The 17,602-nt window shown below is 39.9% G+C and overlaps 2 protein-coding genes across 9 annotated transcripts in view; one reads left to right on the top strand and one right to left on the bottom strand.

Moving 5' to 3' along the window:
• The first annotated feature begins 106 nt into the window (after positions 1-106).
• On the top strand, positions 107-3,290 carry LOC115626174 (DNA fragmentation factor subunit beta). The gene is made up of 4 exons (XM_030521450.1): positions 107-154; positions 208-435; positions 762-885; positions 941-3,290. Exons 2-4 carry the CDS (start codon positions 208-210, stop codon positions 1,927-1,929), a joined length of 1,341 nt encoding a protein of 446 aa, XP_030377310.1. The 5' UTR covers positions 107-154; the 3' UTR covers positions 1,930-3,290.
• A 530-nt stretch (positions 3,291-3,820) lies between these two features.
• Positions 3,821-17,602, bottom strand: part of LOC115626157 (trithorax group protein osa) — a 31,230-nt gene continuing 17,448 nt past the window's right edge. For 3 of the 8 annotated variants that reach the window (XM_030521428.1, XM_030521427.1, XM_030521423.1), the window contains 9 exons: positions 16,783-17,504; positions 14,801-15,277; positions 14,499-14,565; positions 13,940-14,183; positions 13,709-13,780; positions 13,031-13,302; positions 12,520-12,570; positions 11,939-12,073; positions 3,821-4,692 (listed from right to left, as the gene is read on the bottom strand). In XM_030521428.1, coding sequence (XP_030377288.1) covers positions 4,670-4,692; positions 11,939-12,073; positions 12,520-12,570; positions 13,031-13,302; positions 13,709-13,780; positions 13,940-14,183; positions 14,499-14,565; positions 14,801-15,277; positions 16,783-17,504 — 2,063 coding nt within the window. In that variant the 3' untranslated portion in view covers positions 3,821-4,669. Of the gene's footprint in view, positions 4,693-5,893; positions 11,175-11,938; positions 12,074-12,519; positions 12,571-13,030; positions 13,303-13,708; positions 13,781-13,939; positions 14,184-14,498; positions 14,566-14,800; positions 15,278-16,782; positions 17,505-17,602 lie in introns of those variants that run through there. The other 5 variants (XM_030521424.1, XM_030521425.1, XM_030521426.1 and 2 more) reach the window with 5 other exon arrangements.

Here is a 17,602-nt window from a genome sequence, read left to right as displayed (position 1 = left end):
TCGGCCTTGCCAAGAAGATGACTGTTATAAAACTTGGAAATGCTGCCAGACAGTGGAAAAAGCAAATGTCCGCAATATTGTAACTGCAAAAAAAAAAAACAATCACAAGAGTCAGTTTCACGTCTCGCGCAAAAAGCAGCTTGCCTGTTGCAAGGTTTTTACCATAAAATTTAATAGTTGGATTGTAGTTCACTCGATTCATTACAGATGCTTAACTACATTAAGGAGACAATAATGGCGCCGTCCACACGCAGCAGCAGCAGCAACAACGCGAATGCCAACAAAAGCGCTGAACAAGCTGAGCAAAAATTCGGCGCGGACTCTCCAATGCCAATGCGGGGCTACAAAATTACAGATAACGAACGGACCCGAAAGTATGGCATTGGTGCAAATTCCCTTAAAATGTTGCTCGCTAAAACGCAGCTTAAATTTCCGGTAAGTTTCCCACATTTCAACAAATTGCGTCTTTCCTTGCTGCCTACACACTCGGACTCTCACCCACACGCATGACCCTCCTTTCAAGGCCAATGTCCCTGGTTGTCCTTACACAGTTGTCTTCCGCAATGTTGTTGTTATCCTTTTGGCTTTGGCTCAATGTCAGCTGCCATGCGCATGCCCGGAACCCCATAACAAAAAAGGCGACCTGTTGCTTATCATGATTGAAATATTTTGAAGGACAGTGAACCTGACTCATGCCGAAATAGTTGCCATGACATACTAGGTCAGGGGTTTACTTATCCTATAATTTTTTTCGTTTATAGTTGGAGGATCTGCACATTTACTTGGCCTCCGATGGCTTTGAGGTATCCGATGACGAATATTTAAATAGTTTGCCAGCACAGACGCTTTTCATTGCCAGTGGTCCTGATGCGGTCATAACAACAGGTGAATTGAAGGTTTAAGTTTAAAGCATCTTTAATAACCTATATTTATTTGATAGACGCTGATTTTGAATTTGATAAGTTACGACGGGACTCACCACTGCTTAAGGTAGCCGATATTTTTTATGATTTTATTGAACAGCATCCGGAGAAGTTCCGTCGCATGATTACGGACTATGAGTTGCAGAAACAGCGTCGCGCATTGGACAACACCAAAGCGCACTTAAGCATGAAGAATGAGCATTTGGAGTGGTTTGAGGGTGGTGAGGAGCGGTTTCATTCCAAGGAAGAGGCCATGGCCATGCGTGCGCAGACACGTGTACGTGGTTATTACTACAAAGCCAAGGACGAGCTGACACGCACACAACTTTACAGGCAAGATGCCAAGGCGCGCCAGATAATTAACTCGGTGCTGGAGCAGTTTCGTTATCTGCTCATTGGCTGCGACTATTTCTCTATGATATTCAATCGGAAGTGTCAGCAAAAGCATGAATTTCTGAACCATCTGCTAAACAAGGAGGAGCCCGACGCTGTCAGTGTGCCCAACAAACGATTGCGGCAGATCATTAAGGACTACACTGTACGCCATCAGATACTAGATGAATGGTCGGTTTCGCTGTGCACGAATCTCGGCGATTTCTACTGTCAGGGCGCGTACTCCGACAATGGCAACAATTGTGCCCTGCAACACACCATCAATCCGTATGCTTCACGTGAGAATCTTATTTTGTTTCAAGTCTGGAACTTGGACCATCAAATTGAACTTTCGCGCACAATTCTGCCTGCATTGGTGGCTAATGTTCGTGAGTTAATCACGCAGCCGCAGAAAAAGTGTGCATTGCACAAGAAGCGCGTCATCGACATATCTGTATTGGAATATTTCCTGGAAATTTTCTCGCTCAAGAACCTTAAGCTCGTGCACATTGTATGCCATGAAAAAGTGCAACGAACCAATCGCTCAAATGGTCGTTTGGTTTGCGCTGATTGCCATGAATATCGTATCGTTCAAGAGCTCATGGAAGTAGAGCGGGCAAACGAACTAACTTAGGATGGTGAGTTCAAGTGAAAAATTAAAAATGTACTTAGCAAGCAATATTTATATTAAAACCATATACAATTATAGATATATATTAATATATATTAGAGAATTTATGCTTTTTTGGTAGCTGCTTTAACGAAATTATTCGAAATATTGAAGCCTAGCTCAAGCAAGCTGTACCTAAAACTGCTCTCAAAACGTGTTAACTATGATATGAACTGTACAAAATATCTCAAAGTTAACTAAAAAAACTATTGTTGAAATATTAACAGATATGTATGTTTATAAGTATTTAGAAAATGGTAACATATACGCATTTAAAAAGTTATGATATTAAGACAACTATTAGAGTTATACAAAGTGTTATGCCAGTTGCATACTTTATAAACAATTTAAACATTGTTAGCTGTAGCGCCTTTAGTCATGAGTTTGAATCAGTCTGTTAATGTTACCTGATTCATAAAAGTCCATTTTATGTGCAAATACCTATTATTCAGAACAGGGAATCATAACCATTTACATATGTTAGTAACAACCAAAATGGAATTATTACGGTTAAGCTCTGGGAGAGACACAATCAAGGATCTCAAACCCTGTCAAGTTTATAGTAAATATTAATTTCCTGCATAACCAGAAGCATCTTTATGATGTCTAGCTCTGATATCCTGATAAAATTCAGCCTAAAAATGAAAAGAAAGATTAGACTTACTGGCTATTCTTAGCTTGTCAATTGATTTACTTTCCCATGAAATTGCATATAATCATTTCTAGTCTACACTGAACCCTCATTTTCGTTTCAATTACGTATATTTACCCTTTTACTCAAAGCAGTAGGGCGATTTTAACAAATATTGGTAATTGCTTTATTGATCTAAGATCTACGCAATTGTTTCCTCACATATAATAACATTTCTGTTTACTTTTGAACGTAAAAAGCCAATTATTGTTATGCAAACCTTTCGAACACCATTTAGATGTATGAGCTTAGGTCTCATCGTTTCAAAGATTGACGATTTTCCCGCAAAGAAAACAGGATGAGTGCAGAAAGTTTAATTATTGAGAATCCACTCGTCTCTTGGGAGCTCTGTCTTCCGAAACAAATTGGTGTTTGATTCCCTGAATTCAAATGAGAACTATACCTATACAAATTATGCGAAACTAATATATATACGATACATAGATGTTATTGCTATTCTTACCTCTTGTATACTTCATATACCCTAAAGAATTTCAATACTTCAATTTCGGTTTCCCTTGAACAAAACCTTTTCCTTAAACAATAAACAATCTCAGCTTTTAAAAGCATTGCATCTCTAAATCTAAGATTTGGTCTCAATGCCAAAGCTCAATTTTATGACGTATGTGTTTTAGACTTTTGTTTTCCATGCTCTAAGAGTATATATATAAACTAATGTACCTATTGTGTTATTTTATAAATAAAAGTATTATTAATCACTGATATATTTATTCATACATTTGAATATAGCTTTACTTTAATGGGGGGGCTTCGAGTTCATTCTACTTAAGAGAGAAGTGTATGCGCAAATGCGAATGCCTTCTAATCACAACAAATAACCTTCATTTTTATCATCTCAGTCATACTAAAACCTACATACATTTGTTTACATTTAATTTATTTAAAATGTTAACTAACTATGTTATTTGTTGGTGCAGAAAGGCATTGTGAATTCCAATCGCGAATTAGGGGAAATGGGTGTCTAGAGTTTATTTCTTTAAATTTAAATCTTTAATTAAAGTGCCTTCTAAGCGTTACTTTTTAAATGTTTTATTCAAATTAAAAGCATTTTTGATTTTCACATTAGATTTTCTTTGTAAACTTAAATGTATATTTAAAACTAAGCTTTTCTTTCCCAATTTTCCAGTCATATTAAAAGACTCATTGCTTTTTTTATATTTTGTTTATTTACTTAAAAAGTTTACTGCATAAAAAATTATACAACGCAAAAAACATACATAAATAGATATAAAATAATAATAATAGTCAAAAAGAATTGATAACATGTTCGTATGCATACGAGTGCCATCTATATGTTTTATAAAGTATAAATAATAATGTTGAGAATGATAAGAACCGAAAATGTGTTGTTAAAAATCAAAGGGTTAGGAAACTTTAAAGATATCTTCTGCTGCCGGGTTTTTTTTTATAGGCACAATACACAAAGATTTCTTCAAATATCAAACAATTATTGTAATTAGTCGTTTTTATGTGCGCTTTCGTATTATCCGGATATATAACATGCCTAGTCGATTAGCTACCACACAATGGGCTAAGTCTTAACCCATTGTAGCCATTGTTTGTCTGTTTTTACTGTTTTCTAGTTTCGTTTCGTCGTTACCTCTTGGCACCTGCTAATTTTCTTGTGTAACATTTTTACAGCTTAAAAATTATGGTTAGTAAAGTTTCGCATTTATTTTCATCTTTTCGCATTATAAATAGTTGCTATAGTTGAGTTCGTGGGGGGGTTAGAAGTTTTAGTGCTGCTACCAAACCGCGCTTAACAATTTATAAAAAAACAATTCCTTTCAGCTCCATGCTAAGTTAGTTTATAGAAATTTTACTAGAAACTATTACTGCAAAGCCCGTTCCCATGCTATATAGTATAGATTGAGGCGATCCTAAAGTTGAATGATACTTAAACTAGAGAGATAAGTTATATCGTTTTCTTGCTGCAGATTTAAGTATTTCTTCTCTTTTGCTATAATTAATTTCTATGGCTTTGAGAAATAATTATAGATCCGATTGTCCAGGTCCTGTAAAAGAGCAAACCAAAACTTTGATTATGAAAATGATCAAAATACTTAACAGCGTACACATATAAAGCTAAATTGTGGATAACTTAAGGTCTTTGCTCGTGACGAATGCTATTTTCAGGGTAAACAAAGCTATAGACCAGACGATAACATATACAGAAATATTGAAATAATTTGAAAAGAAAAAAGCAGCAACAAATAAAAATTGCAGCAAGCCAGGCAGGCAGGCAGGCAGGCACGACAGCCAAAACGATTCCGAGAGAAAACTTCACCTTTTGTTTGTTGTTTTGATTTGTTTGAATTTTGTTGAAAACTTTCATAAAATGCCATTATTTGCATTTGTTTTGTCTGAACATTTTAGGAAAAAAGCCATTCATACTCATTAAAGTTAACGATTAATTTTGGTTAAAAATATAAATGTATATATTTTTAAATGTGTGCAAAAAAACAAGTTAATGGAGTAGAGTATAAGAAAAGAAACATTGAATACTTAATAATGTATTGTAACTTGAATGAATGGTTAATGTTACGAACGACTTTTTCATTTTATTGTACAGCTATTGTTGTTGTTGTTTGTTTGTTTGTTTTTATAGGTATTTATTGCTTTATTCGATTAACTAATGCATAAAATCTTCATTCGTTGATCAATAAGGTGGAGTTTGCTCTCCAAATTACGTAAAGCAAAAGAAATTAAAACATTAACGGGTTTAACAATAATAATAAAAAGCATCGAGGGATCAAATAACTACAACAGTGGCATAAAATATTTGCGATAAGACATTTCATTATTTGTATAATAATAAAAAATATTAGTTATTTAGAATTCAATTGTTAAACACTACAGTTTTCTCCTATGTTTTTAGTTTTCATTCTTTTCGTGGTTAATTGGGATAAATTATTAAAATACAAACCTGATTAATTGATGATTATTTTTTCATTAAAAAAGTAAACAAAGGTGGAAGGGAGTGATGATATTTTGTACAAGTGCTTAATAATAAATGTAACTATCGCAAATATTTTATTTCAAAACTAAATATTAAATATACGGCACAAGAAATAAAAAATTGAAATAGCAGCAAAAATTAAAAAAAGAAGTAAATTATAAAAGTACATATAGAGGAATAGAGGAAAAATTCGGAATATAATGAAAACATTACAGAAATTAGTTGAATTTTTGATAAAAAATTTGAATTTTAGGTACCTTAGGATTTTGAACGAGTTTTACAATATCATTGAGATGATGAAATTGTTTTTATTGTGGCAGTTTGGTAATTATTGGTTTTCGGTTTTTATTATGTTTGCTCGAGAATGTTGAAATAGTTGGTTTTTATTATTATTTTTGAAAAATGACTGGCGAAGATTTAACGCTTTACTGAGGTAACGAACGAACCAACGAATGAACGATTTTTACTTGATTTGGTTTTGGTTTGATTTGTCAGATATTTTGTTTATTTACATTATTTATTAGATATGTATTTAGTTTATTAATATTCTGAGTGATTTAAAATGTACAGTGAGTTCAATGAAAAATGCAATTTCTGGCCATCCTTCTCAAGGGAAGGAGCAAAGGGCAGTGACTGTTATATGGTTGTGAACCACGCTAAATGCAATGTCGCCCATTCAAACTACAAGTACTACTAAAGACTATAAGAGACCCGCCCCTATGTACAAACAGCCAACGCTAATCCTATTACCTCCCACTCAGAGTTTGCGCCAACTGCTCACTGACTTTTCCCGTGACTGTCGAAAGCATTCGGGGCTTTTGCTGCCCCTACTGCTAACGATTTCCGGTGACTCTGTTACACGCGACAGGTCCCGGTTAATAGTCTTAGAGCTCAACACTCGGGGGCAGCGCGCAGTCCAGGGGCTGCGGCGAGCATCCTGTAGCGTACGGAATGCCTTGGAGGGCACAATTTCTTCGGCGCCTGTGGCATCAGACCAACTGTTGTAATAGTCAGCATATTCTTTGTCCTGTTTCGGTGTTATCGCCGGAGTGCTGTCTCCGGAGGTGTTATCCAATGAGTCCATTTCCTCAACTAGAGCACGCTTGGCCGCTGCTTGCAAGCGTTCCATCGGAAGGTTGCGCAAATGTGTGCTGTCGTTTTTCAAGAGCAGGCTCTGGACCAGCTCATTGACCAACTTATCGCTCACAACCCGCTGATTGTGAGGCTGGCCCATAATGGGCGAGGCTGGACTATTTGGGGTCGAGGGGTTGTCCGCATCAATGCTTGTATTCTTGCGCAACGGCAGTGAGAGACGTTCCCGGCGCTGTGTCATGGTCTCTGCATCGGCCAGAGCATTGGGGTTCTGACGACGTGTGATGGACACATTATGCACAATTTTGCGTCTGCTGGGCTTGAATTGGAACTCATCTGGCTGGCTGACTTCTCCCTCGGGTATGTCGTTCTCGTCCTGCAAGAGTTTAAAAAGTCTGGAATGTGTGGCGGCGCGTTGGTAGCTCGTCATTTTGCGCAGCTCGGGGAAGCTTTCGGACTCAGTGTCTGTCTCCGACAACTGTCTGTTCATATCCGTAACGCCAGAGTCGTCCTCTTCGATCTCTGATTCCGAACGCTGCGTGCTACTATTGCGTGAGAGAGTGCCTTTGCAGCTCTCCACCGAAAGCGAATGGGTGGAAAAGCCCTTTCCCTTGGGTGGCAAAGCTATAGTTGTTGTGGGATTGCTATTTGTAGTGGTAGTATCTGAGGTCGTTTCAAAGACATTAATGCGCTCACGCACCGAAATTTTAGGAGCTACTTCAGTGTTTACTTCGAGATCGGGCAGTCCATTTGGTAGACGCTTCGACTGTGGCTTTGGCTGTGGTTCTACATAAACCTGGGGTAGTGGACGCTCGATATTGGTGGGCGTGGCAGAGGCACGTTCCTCCTCTTGATCAGCAGGGAATGGCTTATGCTCTTCAACTACTGCTCCATCTTCACCAATTATCACATATCCACCAGGTGGACCCAAATCAAATTCTGCTGAGTCATCTGTGTTATGTGGAGTTTCGGTTTCTTCTGGTATAACGCTTCCACTTTGAGTGGTCTTTTCAATAGGCTTGTATGGCTCTGTCGCCTGTTGTTCTTTATGCTCATCAATGGAAGTGCTAAAGAAAGCCATAGCTTTGCGATAATTGTGTCGTTTCTGTTCGGCTTCTTCCACCTCCTCCCTGTTAACTCGGTCCTGTTCAATATCAGCCCAAAAGTCGGGCTCATCTTCGTCGTTATTGGCTGTTGACTCAACTGTTGGTGTGTAGGGCATCCAGGTGTGCACTGTTGCTGGCTCATGCATGGAGGCTAAAGACATAGTGTTATCGCGATTTAGAGTCGTCTCAGTGCTGGGACACTCTTCCAGCTCTTGAGTAGGAATTTCTTCCTTATCATCGACCACTTCTTCATGTTCCAATTCATCGTACTGCTCTGCTAAGACGTTTTCTTCTTCAATGATCGGATCAACTATTTGTGGTTCTTCGCCACGAGCAGCCTCTAGAGTGGCCCACACATCAATTTCGACAGCAGGCTCATCAGGCAGCTTGGCGCGAAAAGCTTTGGTTTCCACGGGCTTATAGGGAGTCTCCTCCACCGAGCTTTGTCGCTCCTTGCGTGCCCAGAATGTGGCCGATTTGTGGAAGGTCACATCATCATCGTCGTTCTTGCGATTTGCTTCAATTTCAGCCCAGAAATCAATTTCCTCATCGGTATCAACTTCACGTGGTTCCTCCGGGTATTTAGTGGGATCGAATTGGAACTCTGGTACATTATTACTCTCACTGTTGTCATTGGTGGGTTTGATATCCGCCCAGAAATCGATATCCTCATCATCTTGCTCATGCTGCTCTAAGGGCTGTTCATGTTGATTTTCCTGGTTTTCTTGGAAATCTTGTTCCTGACGGGGAAAATAATTTCTGCTGGAATTAGCAGTTTTTTCTTGTTCAATCGAGGCCCAGAAATCTTCCTCCTCTTCCTCGTCTTCTTCTTCTGCTTCCTGAACTATTGTATCTGCCTTTGGAGTCTGTTCCTCTACAAAACTAATCACAGCATTTTGTGCATGCGGCATGACGTCAATTTTTGGTTTAAGTGTAGAAACACAATGATCTATTATCTTTATATTCTCCCGTTGCAATGGGGTGTATGTAACTGTTTTCTTTTTCTTAGTCCATTGCATCTCTTCCTCGTTTTTTTCTAAGTGTGACCAGAAATCTGTTTCCCCTTCTGGCTCTGCTGACTCGGTTTGTGGCTCTGGCTCCTTTGCAGCTGCTTCAAAAGTGGACCAGAAGCTGTTCTTGGCTGCTTCTAGGGACGCCTTTGTTTTAGTCATGTCGCACGATTTCGGTCTAGGCCTTTGTTGTGCATCACTGGGTTTGCTTCTCAAAATGGGCGAATCCGTAGCATTCTTTTCTGCTACTGGCTCCACAGGCTTACTGGCAGGTACTTTCCAAAAATTCTTTGACTGCTCCATCATTTTTTGTGCTTGCATTTTGGTAGCCATTAGTGTGGCGAAGAAATCGAACTCTTCCTTGGGTTCTGCTTCTGTAGTCACTTTTGTATCCACTTCATTCACATCCTCAACTAAGGCAATGTTATTTGTCACTTCTCCAGTTTTGGTCTCGCCCAAAAATTTATTGCGCATTCCTAATGAGAAGGATGCTGAGACATCTTCGTTGCTCACCACAGGTGTAGCAATATCCTGTACAGAGCTGGGCTTAGCCTGCAGATCCAACGAATTGGAACGCGATGAATTGGACAGACTAATAGTCACGCTAACTTCACAGTCATTGTCTCCATCCTCTGGCTCAGACTCGCTGTCTACCTTGGCTATGCTGAAGGAGCAACGTTTTTTATCTAGGCTGATACTATTTCGTTTTTCTTCCAATTGTGTTGTGTTGCCTACCTCCACAGTGGCAATATTCTCATCATTTGAGCTGCGACTGAAGGAGAAACGTAATGGCAGCCGTACAGTGACCGAATTAGACTCATCATCGTCATCATCATTACCATCTGCATTGTCGTTCTCTTCAATTTGCTTGTCCAGCTCGTCAATGTGACGGTCTCCGATGGTAGCATCGCTGACGTTTGACCCATCTCGTTTGATAACTGTTTTGGCGTACTCACTACTACGTTCTAATTCACTTTCTTCCTCGTAGATAACACTCAAATCTTCTTCGACCATATAGTCGTCTATTTCTTCAACTAATCCTTCCTCTTCGGCAACCTCCTCGTCAAAGATTTCGCTCTCTCCGTCCGCAGTGGTCACATCATCCTCGTCGCTATCACTGTCACTATCACTTTCCGATTCCAATTCTTCCAGTTGCTTGCCTAGACCCTTATAGATCTGAACATTGGTGACTGACTTGATTGCTTGTAGCGGGGCTGGACGACTTGGTGCATGCTTCGGTGTGACCTCGTCATCACTGCTATCGTCCACAGAGCTGTCATCGTCTTCCAGTTTCTTGTCTACTTGTACCGGGGATGCATTTTCACTAGACGACCGGTCTCCCAGCTTTTTTGACTGCTCGCCAGCATAGTTCTTCTGTAGTTGCTTTGATAGGTTTGCTTGGGTGTTTCCACCTGAGATCTTATTAATGCTCGCTAATCGCTGATTCAGTACGTCCATAACCTCCTGCCTATTGTTGCATATGTTGCGATTCTTTGGCCGGGAAGAAACCTCTTCTATCTCAACCGAGTGCGCACGTTTGGGTGGCTCACGGGGCTCCACTTTGATATGATGCTGCATAATGATCTGCGACGGCACATCATCGGTGCTAGGTGTGATTATAATATCTGGTAGTACGCTGCTAGCGCGACTCTCAGTAGAACTCTGACTATAACTGGGTGCTACAGGGTAGGGATATGCCCCATACGGTGGGGGAAAGCTGGGATAACTCACTGTTGGCTGTTGGCCCTCTCCTGTGGTCGGTGCTTGACCGTAAGGGGGTGGGGGTGGATAGTAGGGATAGTAATAGGGATAGGGTGGATAAACGTCCGTCTGTTTGCCGTCCGTTGAAGGGGGTGGTGGCGGTGGATAGGGATAAGGATAAGGCCAATTCAATATATGAGGAGGCATTGGCGGAGGAACGCACGGCGATTCCCCATTAACCTGACCCGCTGAATTTGTCGCTACAGCAGGAGGTGGAGGCATGTACCAGGGATAAGGATAGCCATAGGGATAAGGGAATTGCGGCGGCACCGACTGCGACCGCGGAGGCTGTGGCGGACAAGAACTGTCCGAACTAAGTGATGAATTGGATGAGTGTGTGTCTTGAGATATGCTTGTGTTCGTGCTAGGCGGCGGTGTGGGTGTGGATGTGGATGTGGGTGTGTAACTATGACGTTTTTTAGAATCACTGTTAATTTCTTTGTTGTGCTTGTTATTATTGTTATTTCGATTATTTTCATTATTATAATTATTATTATCACTATTATTTGTGGTTTCGTTCAATTCTAGTTTATCCAAATCCGAGTCCAGCTCGGTGTGAATTTTATGTTCTGAGGTCGGTTTGGTGCACAGTTATCAAAAATAAAAAGAAGAAGAGAAATAGAGACGGTGAGTGTGCATTATGATCATTACACCAATAATTTTGATTGATTGAAATGACAAGCAGGCTATATACAAGAATGTCTGCAGAGTGATTGATTGATTGAATTATTATATGTGTTTCTTAACTAGGTATTTATACGAGTATATATAAAATGTACATGGGAGAAAAACAGTTCCCCCTCCAATGTGAAGGGTCGTCGATTGTTTAGAGGGTCAGCAACATGCAATGACTCTTCACTCAATCACAATGAATGGGATTGTCGGTTTTTCTCACTTGTTTGACTTTGAACAATCGGGTGTTTTCAACTAAACAAAAATTAATGTGTTTATTTATTAGATATTTTGTGCAAAATCAAAAATGCTATTCAATTAAGTTGCAAAAAGGTGAAATCTCTCTAAAAAAAAGAAGGAAAATCAAAAACCAAAAACGTTAAATTACACTGAGAAAAGAACTTGGTGCATTCATCAATATACATACATACATATATATAGAGATGTATATATGTGTGTGTGTGTGCTTGGATATGGTTCTTTGTATGTGTGTGTGTGTGAGTTGTTAGTGATGCTTGATGACTTCAAGTATATATACAGTTTGGCCCTAGACCCAGGCTAGGCCTCGATGATGATCGTGTTGAAAGATAAATATTAAGAAACCCATTTCCTCATAATAACACCTTTGCCGCATACAAATTATGGCCACAACTGTACTTACCGGCATTTTCCGGTGTGGTCATTGCCTGTAAAATTTTGAATGATCGACTGGGTATAGCGCTACCGGTATATTTTTTCGGTTCCGGTGCTTGTTGTTCACTGGGTGGGATATATTGTTGTTGCTGTTGTGGTGTGTCTGCAGGGAATGAATATTTGAAATAATTAATTCAAAAATTAACATGATGCGACAGTTTTTAGGGCGCTCTCAAGCATCCTTAAATTGGAATAAGAATTATCCATCTAGTTCTCGGTCAATTTTGGAGCTTATCCAGCTCTCAACGATCTGGCCGATCTGAAGCTTGTACGTTTTTTTTGGAAACTACTTGTATTTCTTTACAACATTGATGTCTCAAGTAATTATCTCTAAATTCGTACAATAATTTGAAGATCGGAAGGTCGTGTTTCTTCTCTCCGATTTTTGCAAATAATAATTTGAGCTTTCCGACTTTCATAGCTTTTGTTACTCTCCCCAAATTTCGCACCAAATACCAATATAATCTCGCGTTTTGTTAAAAATCATTTTAGTTCTCCCTTTCCTAATTTCGATTGAATGTCAATTACTCGTATTGGTGTGCTGCTTACCATATATGGAGCGTTGTTGTGTATAACGATTTTGCGTACCAACGCCATTACCTGTAAGAGGAAAATGATTCAATTAATAAATACCGGGCTTATCTATCTAGTTGGTATACTTGTAGCACTAAATTAGTTTCAGTATTGATTACTTCTTAGTTACTTATTACTATGCTGCCAATGCCAGGTAAAATTTTATTCTCAACCAGATGCAACGATCGTTTGCTTCAGTACAAGACACAAGAAGCGCGTTAGTTATCAAAGAATGGTCCCAAAAGGCTTATAGCTGTAAGCGCTGTATTAGTAATACCCATAAGAGGTTAGACTGTGGGGAGGTGTGTAGATAATGGATGGAAGCAGGAAAAATCGATAGCCTAAAGACTGGATAGAGGAGTTCGGACCCACGATGATACTCTGCTGCACGTACTTTCGCAACACCTTGCCATCTTACCATTACTTAAGTTCTCTTCAGCATCACCGCTGCTACAAGGGGATGGGAAAGGACCAATCAAAAGCTCACCTTGCTGCGACCATACCACTGGCGGCGAACTCGTAACCGTCTGCTGATCCTGTGATATTTGCATGCGTCGCATTTGCTCAATGGTCGGACTATTGCGTGCCTGTTGGGCGCTCATCTGACGCGCGAACTGGGGGCGCTGTAATTGCGCTGGCTGATCTTCAAGTTTGGGGGTCTCTGGCTTGGCATTGCCAACGCCAACATCGTCTACTGTATCGGTTATCTTTTGTAAAATTCTAAACGATTTCGATTGTATGGGTGGTGAGCGTGGATCGCTGTAAGAAGATATAGCGTATGTTAGGTTAGGTTGTTGTTGGTTAGCATGTTCTATAAAATGTCGAAACCAAATTACAACAATTTTGTGCGAACGAAACGCTTTGGTTAGATTTCATTGTTTAGATGATTATTTTACATCAAGTGCCATATTTATTATGTTTTCTCAAATTGTACGAAATTTTGCTCATGTCTGTGATTACTTTTTATGTTTTTTTTTGCTTAATCAGATGTGAGATCTGAGATGAGATCATATATCGTACTTATTTAATCGACTGGAGATGAAAATGTGAAAATGAAATCACAAGAGTGTTATGCAAACTGAACACTTTTATTCACAAAACTTTACAACACTGATAAGTACAGTTGACTAAACTAGCGGGCGTCTGCTGTCGGCATCTGTACTACCTGAGTCGATTCTTTCTGTAGCGTATTTCCGCTTCGAGCGGGCATTGATGCACATACAAATTGTAATTGCCACTACAAAGACGTTAATTTTAGTTGTTATAGAGAGAGAAGCACAAAATTAATATGCATTAGTGCTGGGCCATTGCTTACTGATTAAGTTGTAGTGTTGGAAAAGCACAGATAAGTAACAAAAAGCTTCGCCTTCTAAACATATCCATATCCTGTACTTACTTTTGTAGTACCACCGGCGACTGCGAAACAGGTCCACCTCGTCCTCCCTCTATCGAAATGGGTATAGTGCGTGTATTGTTGTTGTTGGTGTTGTTGACCAGCTGTTGTTGTTGTTGTGTGGGCGATATTACGCGCTGAATGCTCGGTTCGCGCCACTGTGCGAGCGACTGTGTGGATGCTGGATAGTTGTTATAACCTTGATCGACAAATTGATTAGCTGAGCGTATTATGTGACCAGCAGGTGCTTTCGTAGGAAAGAAAGAGTATACATAGACACAGATATATGATATAGAGTAAGAAAGTTACGATTGGACGTGAGCATTCGGGAACGAGAACGAGATAACATTTGGATTCGGAACAACGGGGCAGTAGAGAGTGGCGTGCAGGGGGATTTTCTTTTGGGTGGGCACTAACTACGGGTTGTATAAGTAATTTGGGTGATTTAGTAACTAACACCAAGCTGTTGTGAAGAGGCTTAACACTAGATTTTAGAAAGCAGCACACACAAATTTCATTTAACATTTAAAGCATTTACAATTGGCACAACATTTGAACTTACCACCAAAGTTGGGCTGCGCAGCGGCATAGGTGGGCGTTTGCTCCAATGTAATTGGTATAATGCGCTCCTGAAAATAAACGGCAATAGTGTTGGTTAACGAAGACTTATTTCAGTTTTTTCTAGAAGTTATGGATTGAGTTGGAAATGTTTCTAATTAGATGGTCATATTTGAGGATGGATTCAGAACACAAATCTATCAACTCTTTGGGAAACCGGACACAACAAGCTAAGCCCATATTGATTGGGTATACTGATTAGGTGTACTACGCCTATGAGTATTCTTCTCTCAATGAAAAACTTACCCGGGGACCACTTTGATTCACAATGTTGGTGGCTGCCACATTGGCATTCGTATTTATCTGCAAACGCAGACCGCTAGGTTGTGCGTTTGATCCAAAGTTTTGCTGGCTCGGTGCTTGTCCAAAGCCATTACCCTGGACGAGTTGGGGCTGATAGTATGGAGTCGACTGTGGCGCCGGCGGTTGCTGTTGCTGCTGAGAAATAACAGCCTGTGGTGCTGGTGTTGTCTGCCGCAAACTTGAGGGCAATACGTTGCCATTCTCTTCGGCACGGGCCCAGGGCGCCTGCTCCTTGCTCGCTGGCTGAGAGCTGAGCCAACGGAGTGGTTGACCACCCTGCTGTTGTTGTTGTTGCTGTTGTGGCTGCTGCTGTGGCAATTGGCGCATCGGCGAATCACGTGCCACTTGCTGAACAATGCGCTGGGCCTGCGGCTCCGTCGGCTGCGCCAATGGCGCTATGTACAAGGAACCAATATTGCTCTGTAAAAAGGGAATATTACGGGCAAAGATTAGTCCGTCCATCTGCCTCAAGTTCAAAATTCGTGTTTGGCCTTTGCCGCTGCCAATTTTAGCGTCAAATCGTTTCAGCTCTGCACTTGTGGAATGCGTTCAATGTTCATCGGGCAGGCAGGCAGGCAGGCTGGCTGGCTGGCTGCTTGTGCAGTGCAGCTCTTGGCTGCGATTTAAAAATAAAACAAAATGCTTCCGCGAAAGTTCTAGCATCTAGAATTTGACATGAATAGTAGTGCGATAAATTTTTAATTTAGAGAACAGGCAGAGAACATACAACAACAAGCTGGGGTTCGATATGCAAATAAATTTGCGGAATAAAATGTAACGGCTTCTTCTATTGAAATTATTAATCCTATACAACAATATAGTTTTCTGTTTAAACAAATAGTGTTGCTTTTAAAAAACGTTAAAACGTTTGCCAATTTCTATTCGGATTTCGTTCGGAATATGTAAAATATATTTTACTTTTTGATAAAAATATTAAAAAGCAGCAGATTCTGATATCTGAACTCGATTAAATTATTCGTTTTGAAAAGTTTTTAAGGTATTCTTCTCTGTTCTGCACTTTTGAAAACGAATAAATGAATCAATTTTCACATTTTAAAACGATTGTTTATCGTATGATTTTCTTAGGAATTTTATAAAGTATTTTACTTTTTGATAAAAATATTAAAAAGCAGCAGATTCTGATATCTGAACTCGATTAAATTATTCGGTTTGAAAAGTTTTAATGTTATTCTTCTTCTGTTCTGCACTTTTGAAAACGAATAAATGAATCAATTTTCACATTTTAAAACGATTGTTTATCGTATGATTTTCTTAGGAATTTTATAAAGTATTTTACTTTTTGATAAAAATATTAAAAATCAGCAGATTCTGATATCTGAACTCGATTAAATTATTCGGTTTGAAAAGATTTTCTGCACTTTTGAAAACGAACAAATGAATCAATTTTGACATTTTAAAATGATTGTTTATCGTATGATTTTCTTAGGAATTTTATAAAGTATTTCACTTTCGAATAAAAATAAAAAAAAGCAGCATTCTGATTTCTGAATTATTCGATTTGAAACGTTGTTAAGGTGTTGTTCTACTTCTGTTCTACACTTTTGAAAACGAATAAATGAATCAATTTTCAGATCTTAAGACGTTTGCCAATTCCTATTCAAATTTTGGCCGGAATACGTAAAATATAATTGTTTACTGTATTATTTTCTTAGGGATTTTATAAAGTATTTTACTTTCGGATAAAAATATTAAAAAGCAGCAGATTCTGATATCTGAACTCGATTAAATTATTCAGTTTGAAAAGTTTTTCTGCACTTTTGAAAACGAATAAATGGTTCAAATTTTCGGATATTCAAACGTTTACTAATTTCTATCCCGGTATATGTAAAATATATATAATTTTCTTTGAGATTTTAGAAAATGTTGGATAAATTATTTACCCCTGGGCCCATAGTTCCACTCACCGGTTTCGGAGCCTGATACTGTTGCTGTGGTGGTGGTGCTGTTTCTGTTCTGGCTGGGCTGAATACATCGCGAGATCGTTGCTGCTGCTGCACATTATTGAAAATAGGCTGCGGATGCGTTGGCTGCGGCTGCTGCTGTTGTTGTTGTTGTTGTGGCTGTGCAGGAGTGACAGCTCGTTGGGTGCGCCAAGGCACAGTCTGTACTGGTGCTGGCGATGGTGCCTGTTGTGGTGGCTGTGGTTGGGCCAGTGGTGAAATGGCTGTGGGTGGACGTTGGCTTGGCGATTGCTGTTGCTGCGCTGGCTGCTGTTGTTGTTGTTGCTGCTGCTGCTGCTGGACATAGCGGAAAGGACTTTTGGTCGCGCGTTGTTGTTGTTGTTGTTGCTCGAAGGGAGAGTGCGGGGCTTCCGCCGGACGTGTGTAAACATTGACTGCGGGGGACTGTGGCATTGGCACGCTGCGGAATTCTTGCCGTGGCTGCTGCGGTGGTGTTGCCGGTGGTGTGGGCTGCTGTTGCTGCAATGGTGGTGTCTTGGGTGAGGGCAACTGGTATTGTTGTTGCTGTTGCTGCTGCTGCTGGGCTGTGGGTGTGTAGGGCGTGTAGCTGTTGTTGTTATTGTTGTAGCTGTTGAAGTTGCCATTGTTGTAGTTGTTGCTGTCGAAACTCTGTGGCGTGGCCGGTTGTGTGTTCAATGTGGGCGTGGCATTTGCACGCTTGAAGGCTAAATGGAATAAGCATAGAGGAATCACTTAGTCGGTCTACAAGTATATATAGGAATTAACGATTTGCCAGTATTAAGTGCCGTTAGTGGGAAATAAA

This window comes from Scaptodrosophila lebanonensis, unplaced genomic scaffold (assembly GCF_003285725.1).
Source record: "Scaptodrosophila lebanonensis strain 11010-0011.00,11010-0021.00 unplaced genomic scaffold, SlebRS2 tig00000080-arrow-pilon, whole genome shotgun sequence".
Lineage (NCBI taxonomy): Eukaryota > Metazoa > Arthropoda > Insecta > Diptera > Drosophilidae > Scaptodrosophila > Scaptodrosophila lebanonensis.
Note: the sequence above shows the minus strand (reverse complement) of the source record. Positions and strands in the feature narration are given on the sequence as shown.

Coding starts and splice junctions, on each gene's coding strand:
- LOC115626174 (XM_030521450.1), top strand. CDS start 208: ATGCTTAACTACATTAAGGAGACAATAATGGCGCCGTCCACACGCAGC. Junction 436..761: donor AAACGCAGCTTAAATTTCCG/GTAAGTTTCCCA, acceptor TTTCGTTTATAG/TTGGAGGATCTGCACATTTA. Junction 886..940: donor TGATGCGGTCATAACAACAG/GTGAATTGAAGG, acceptor TTTATTTGATAG/ACGCTGATTTTGAATTTGAT.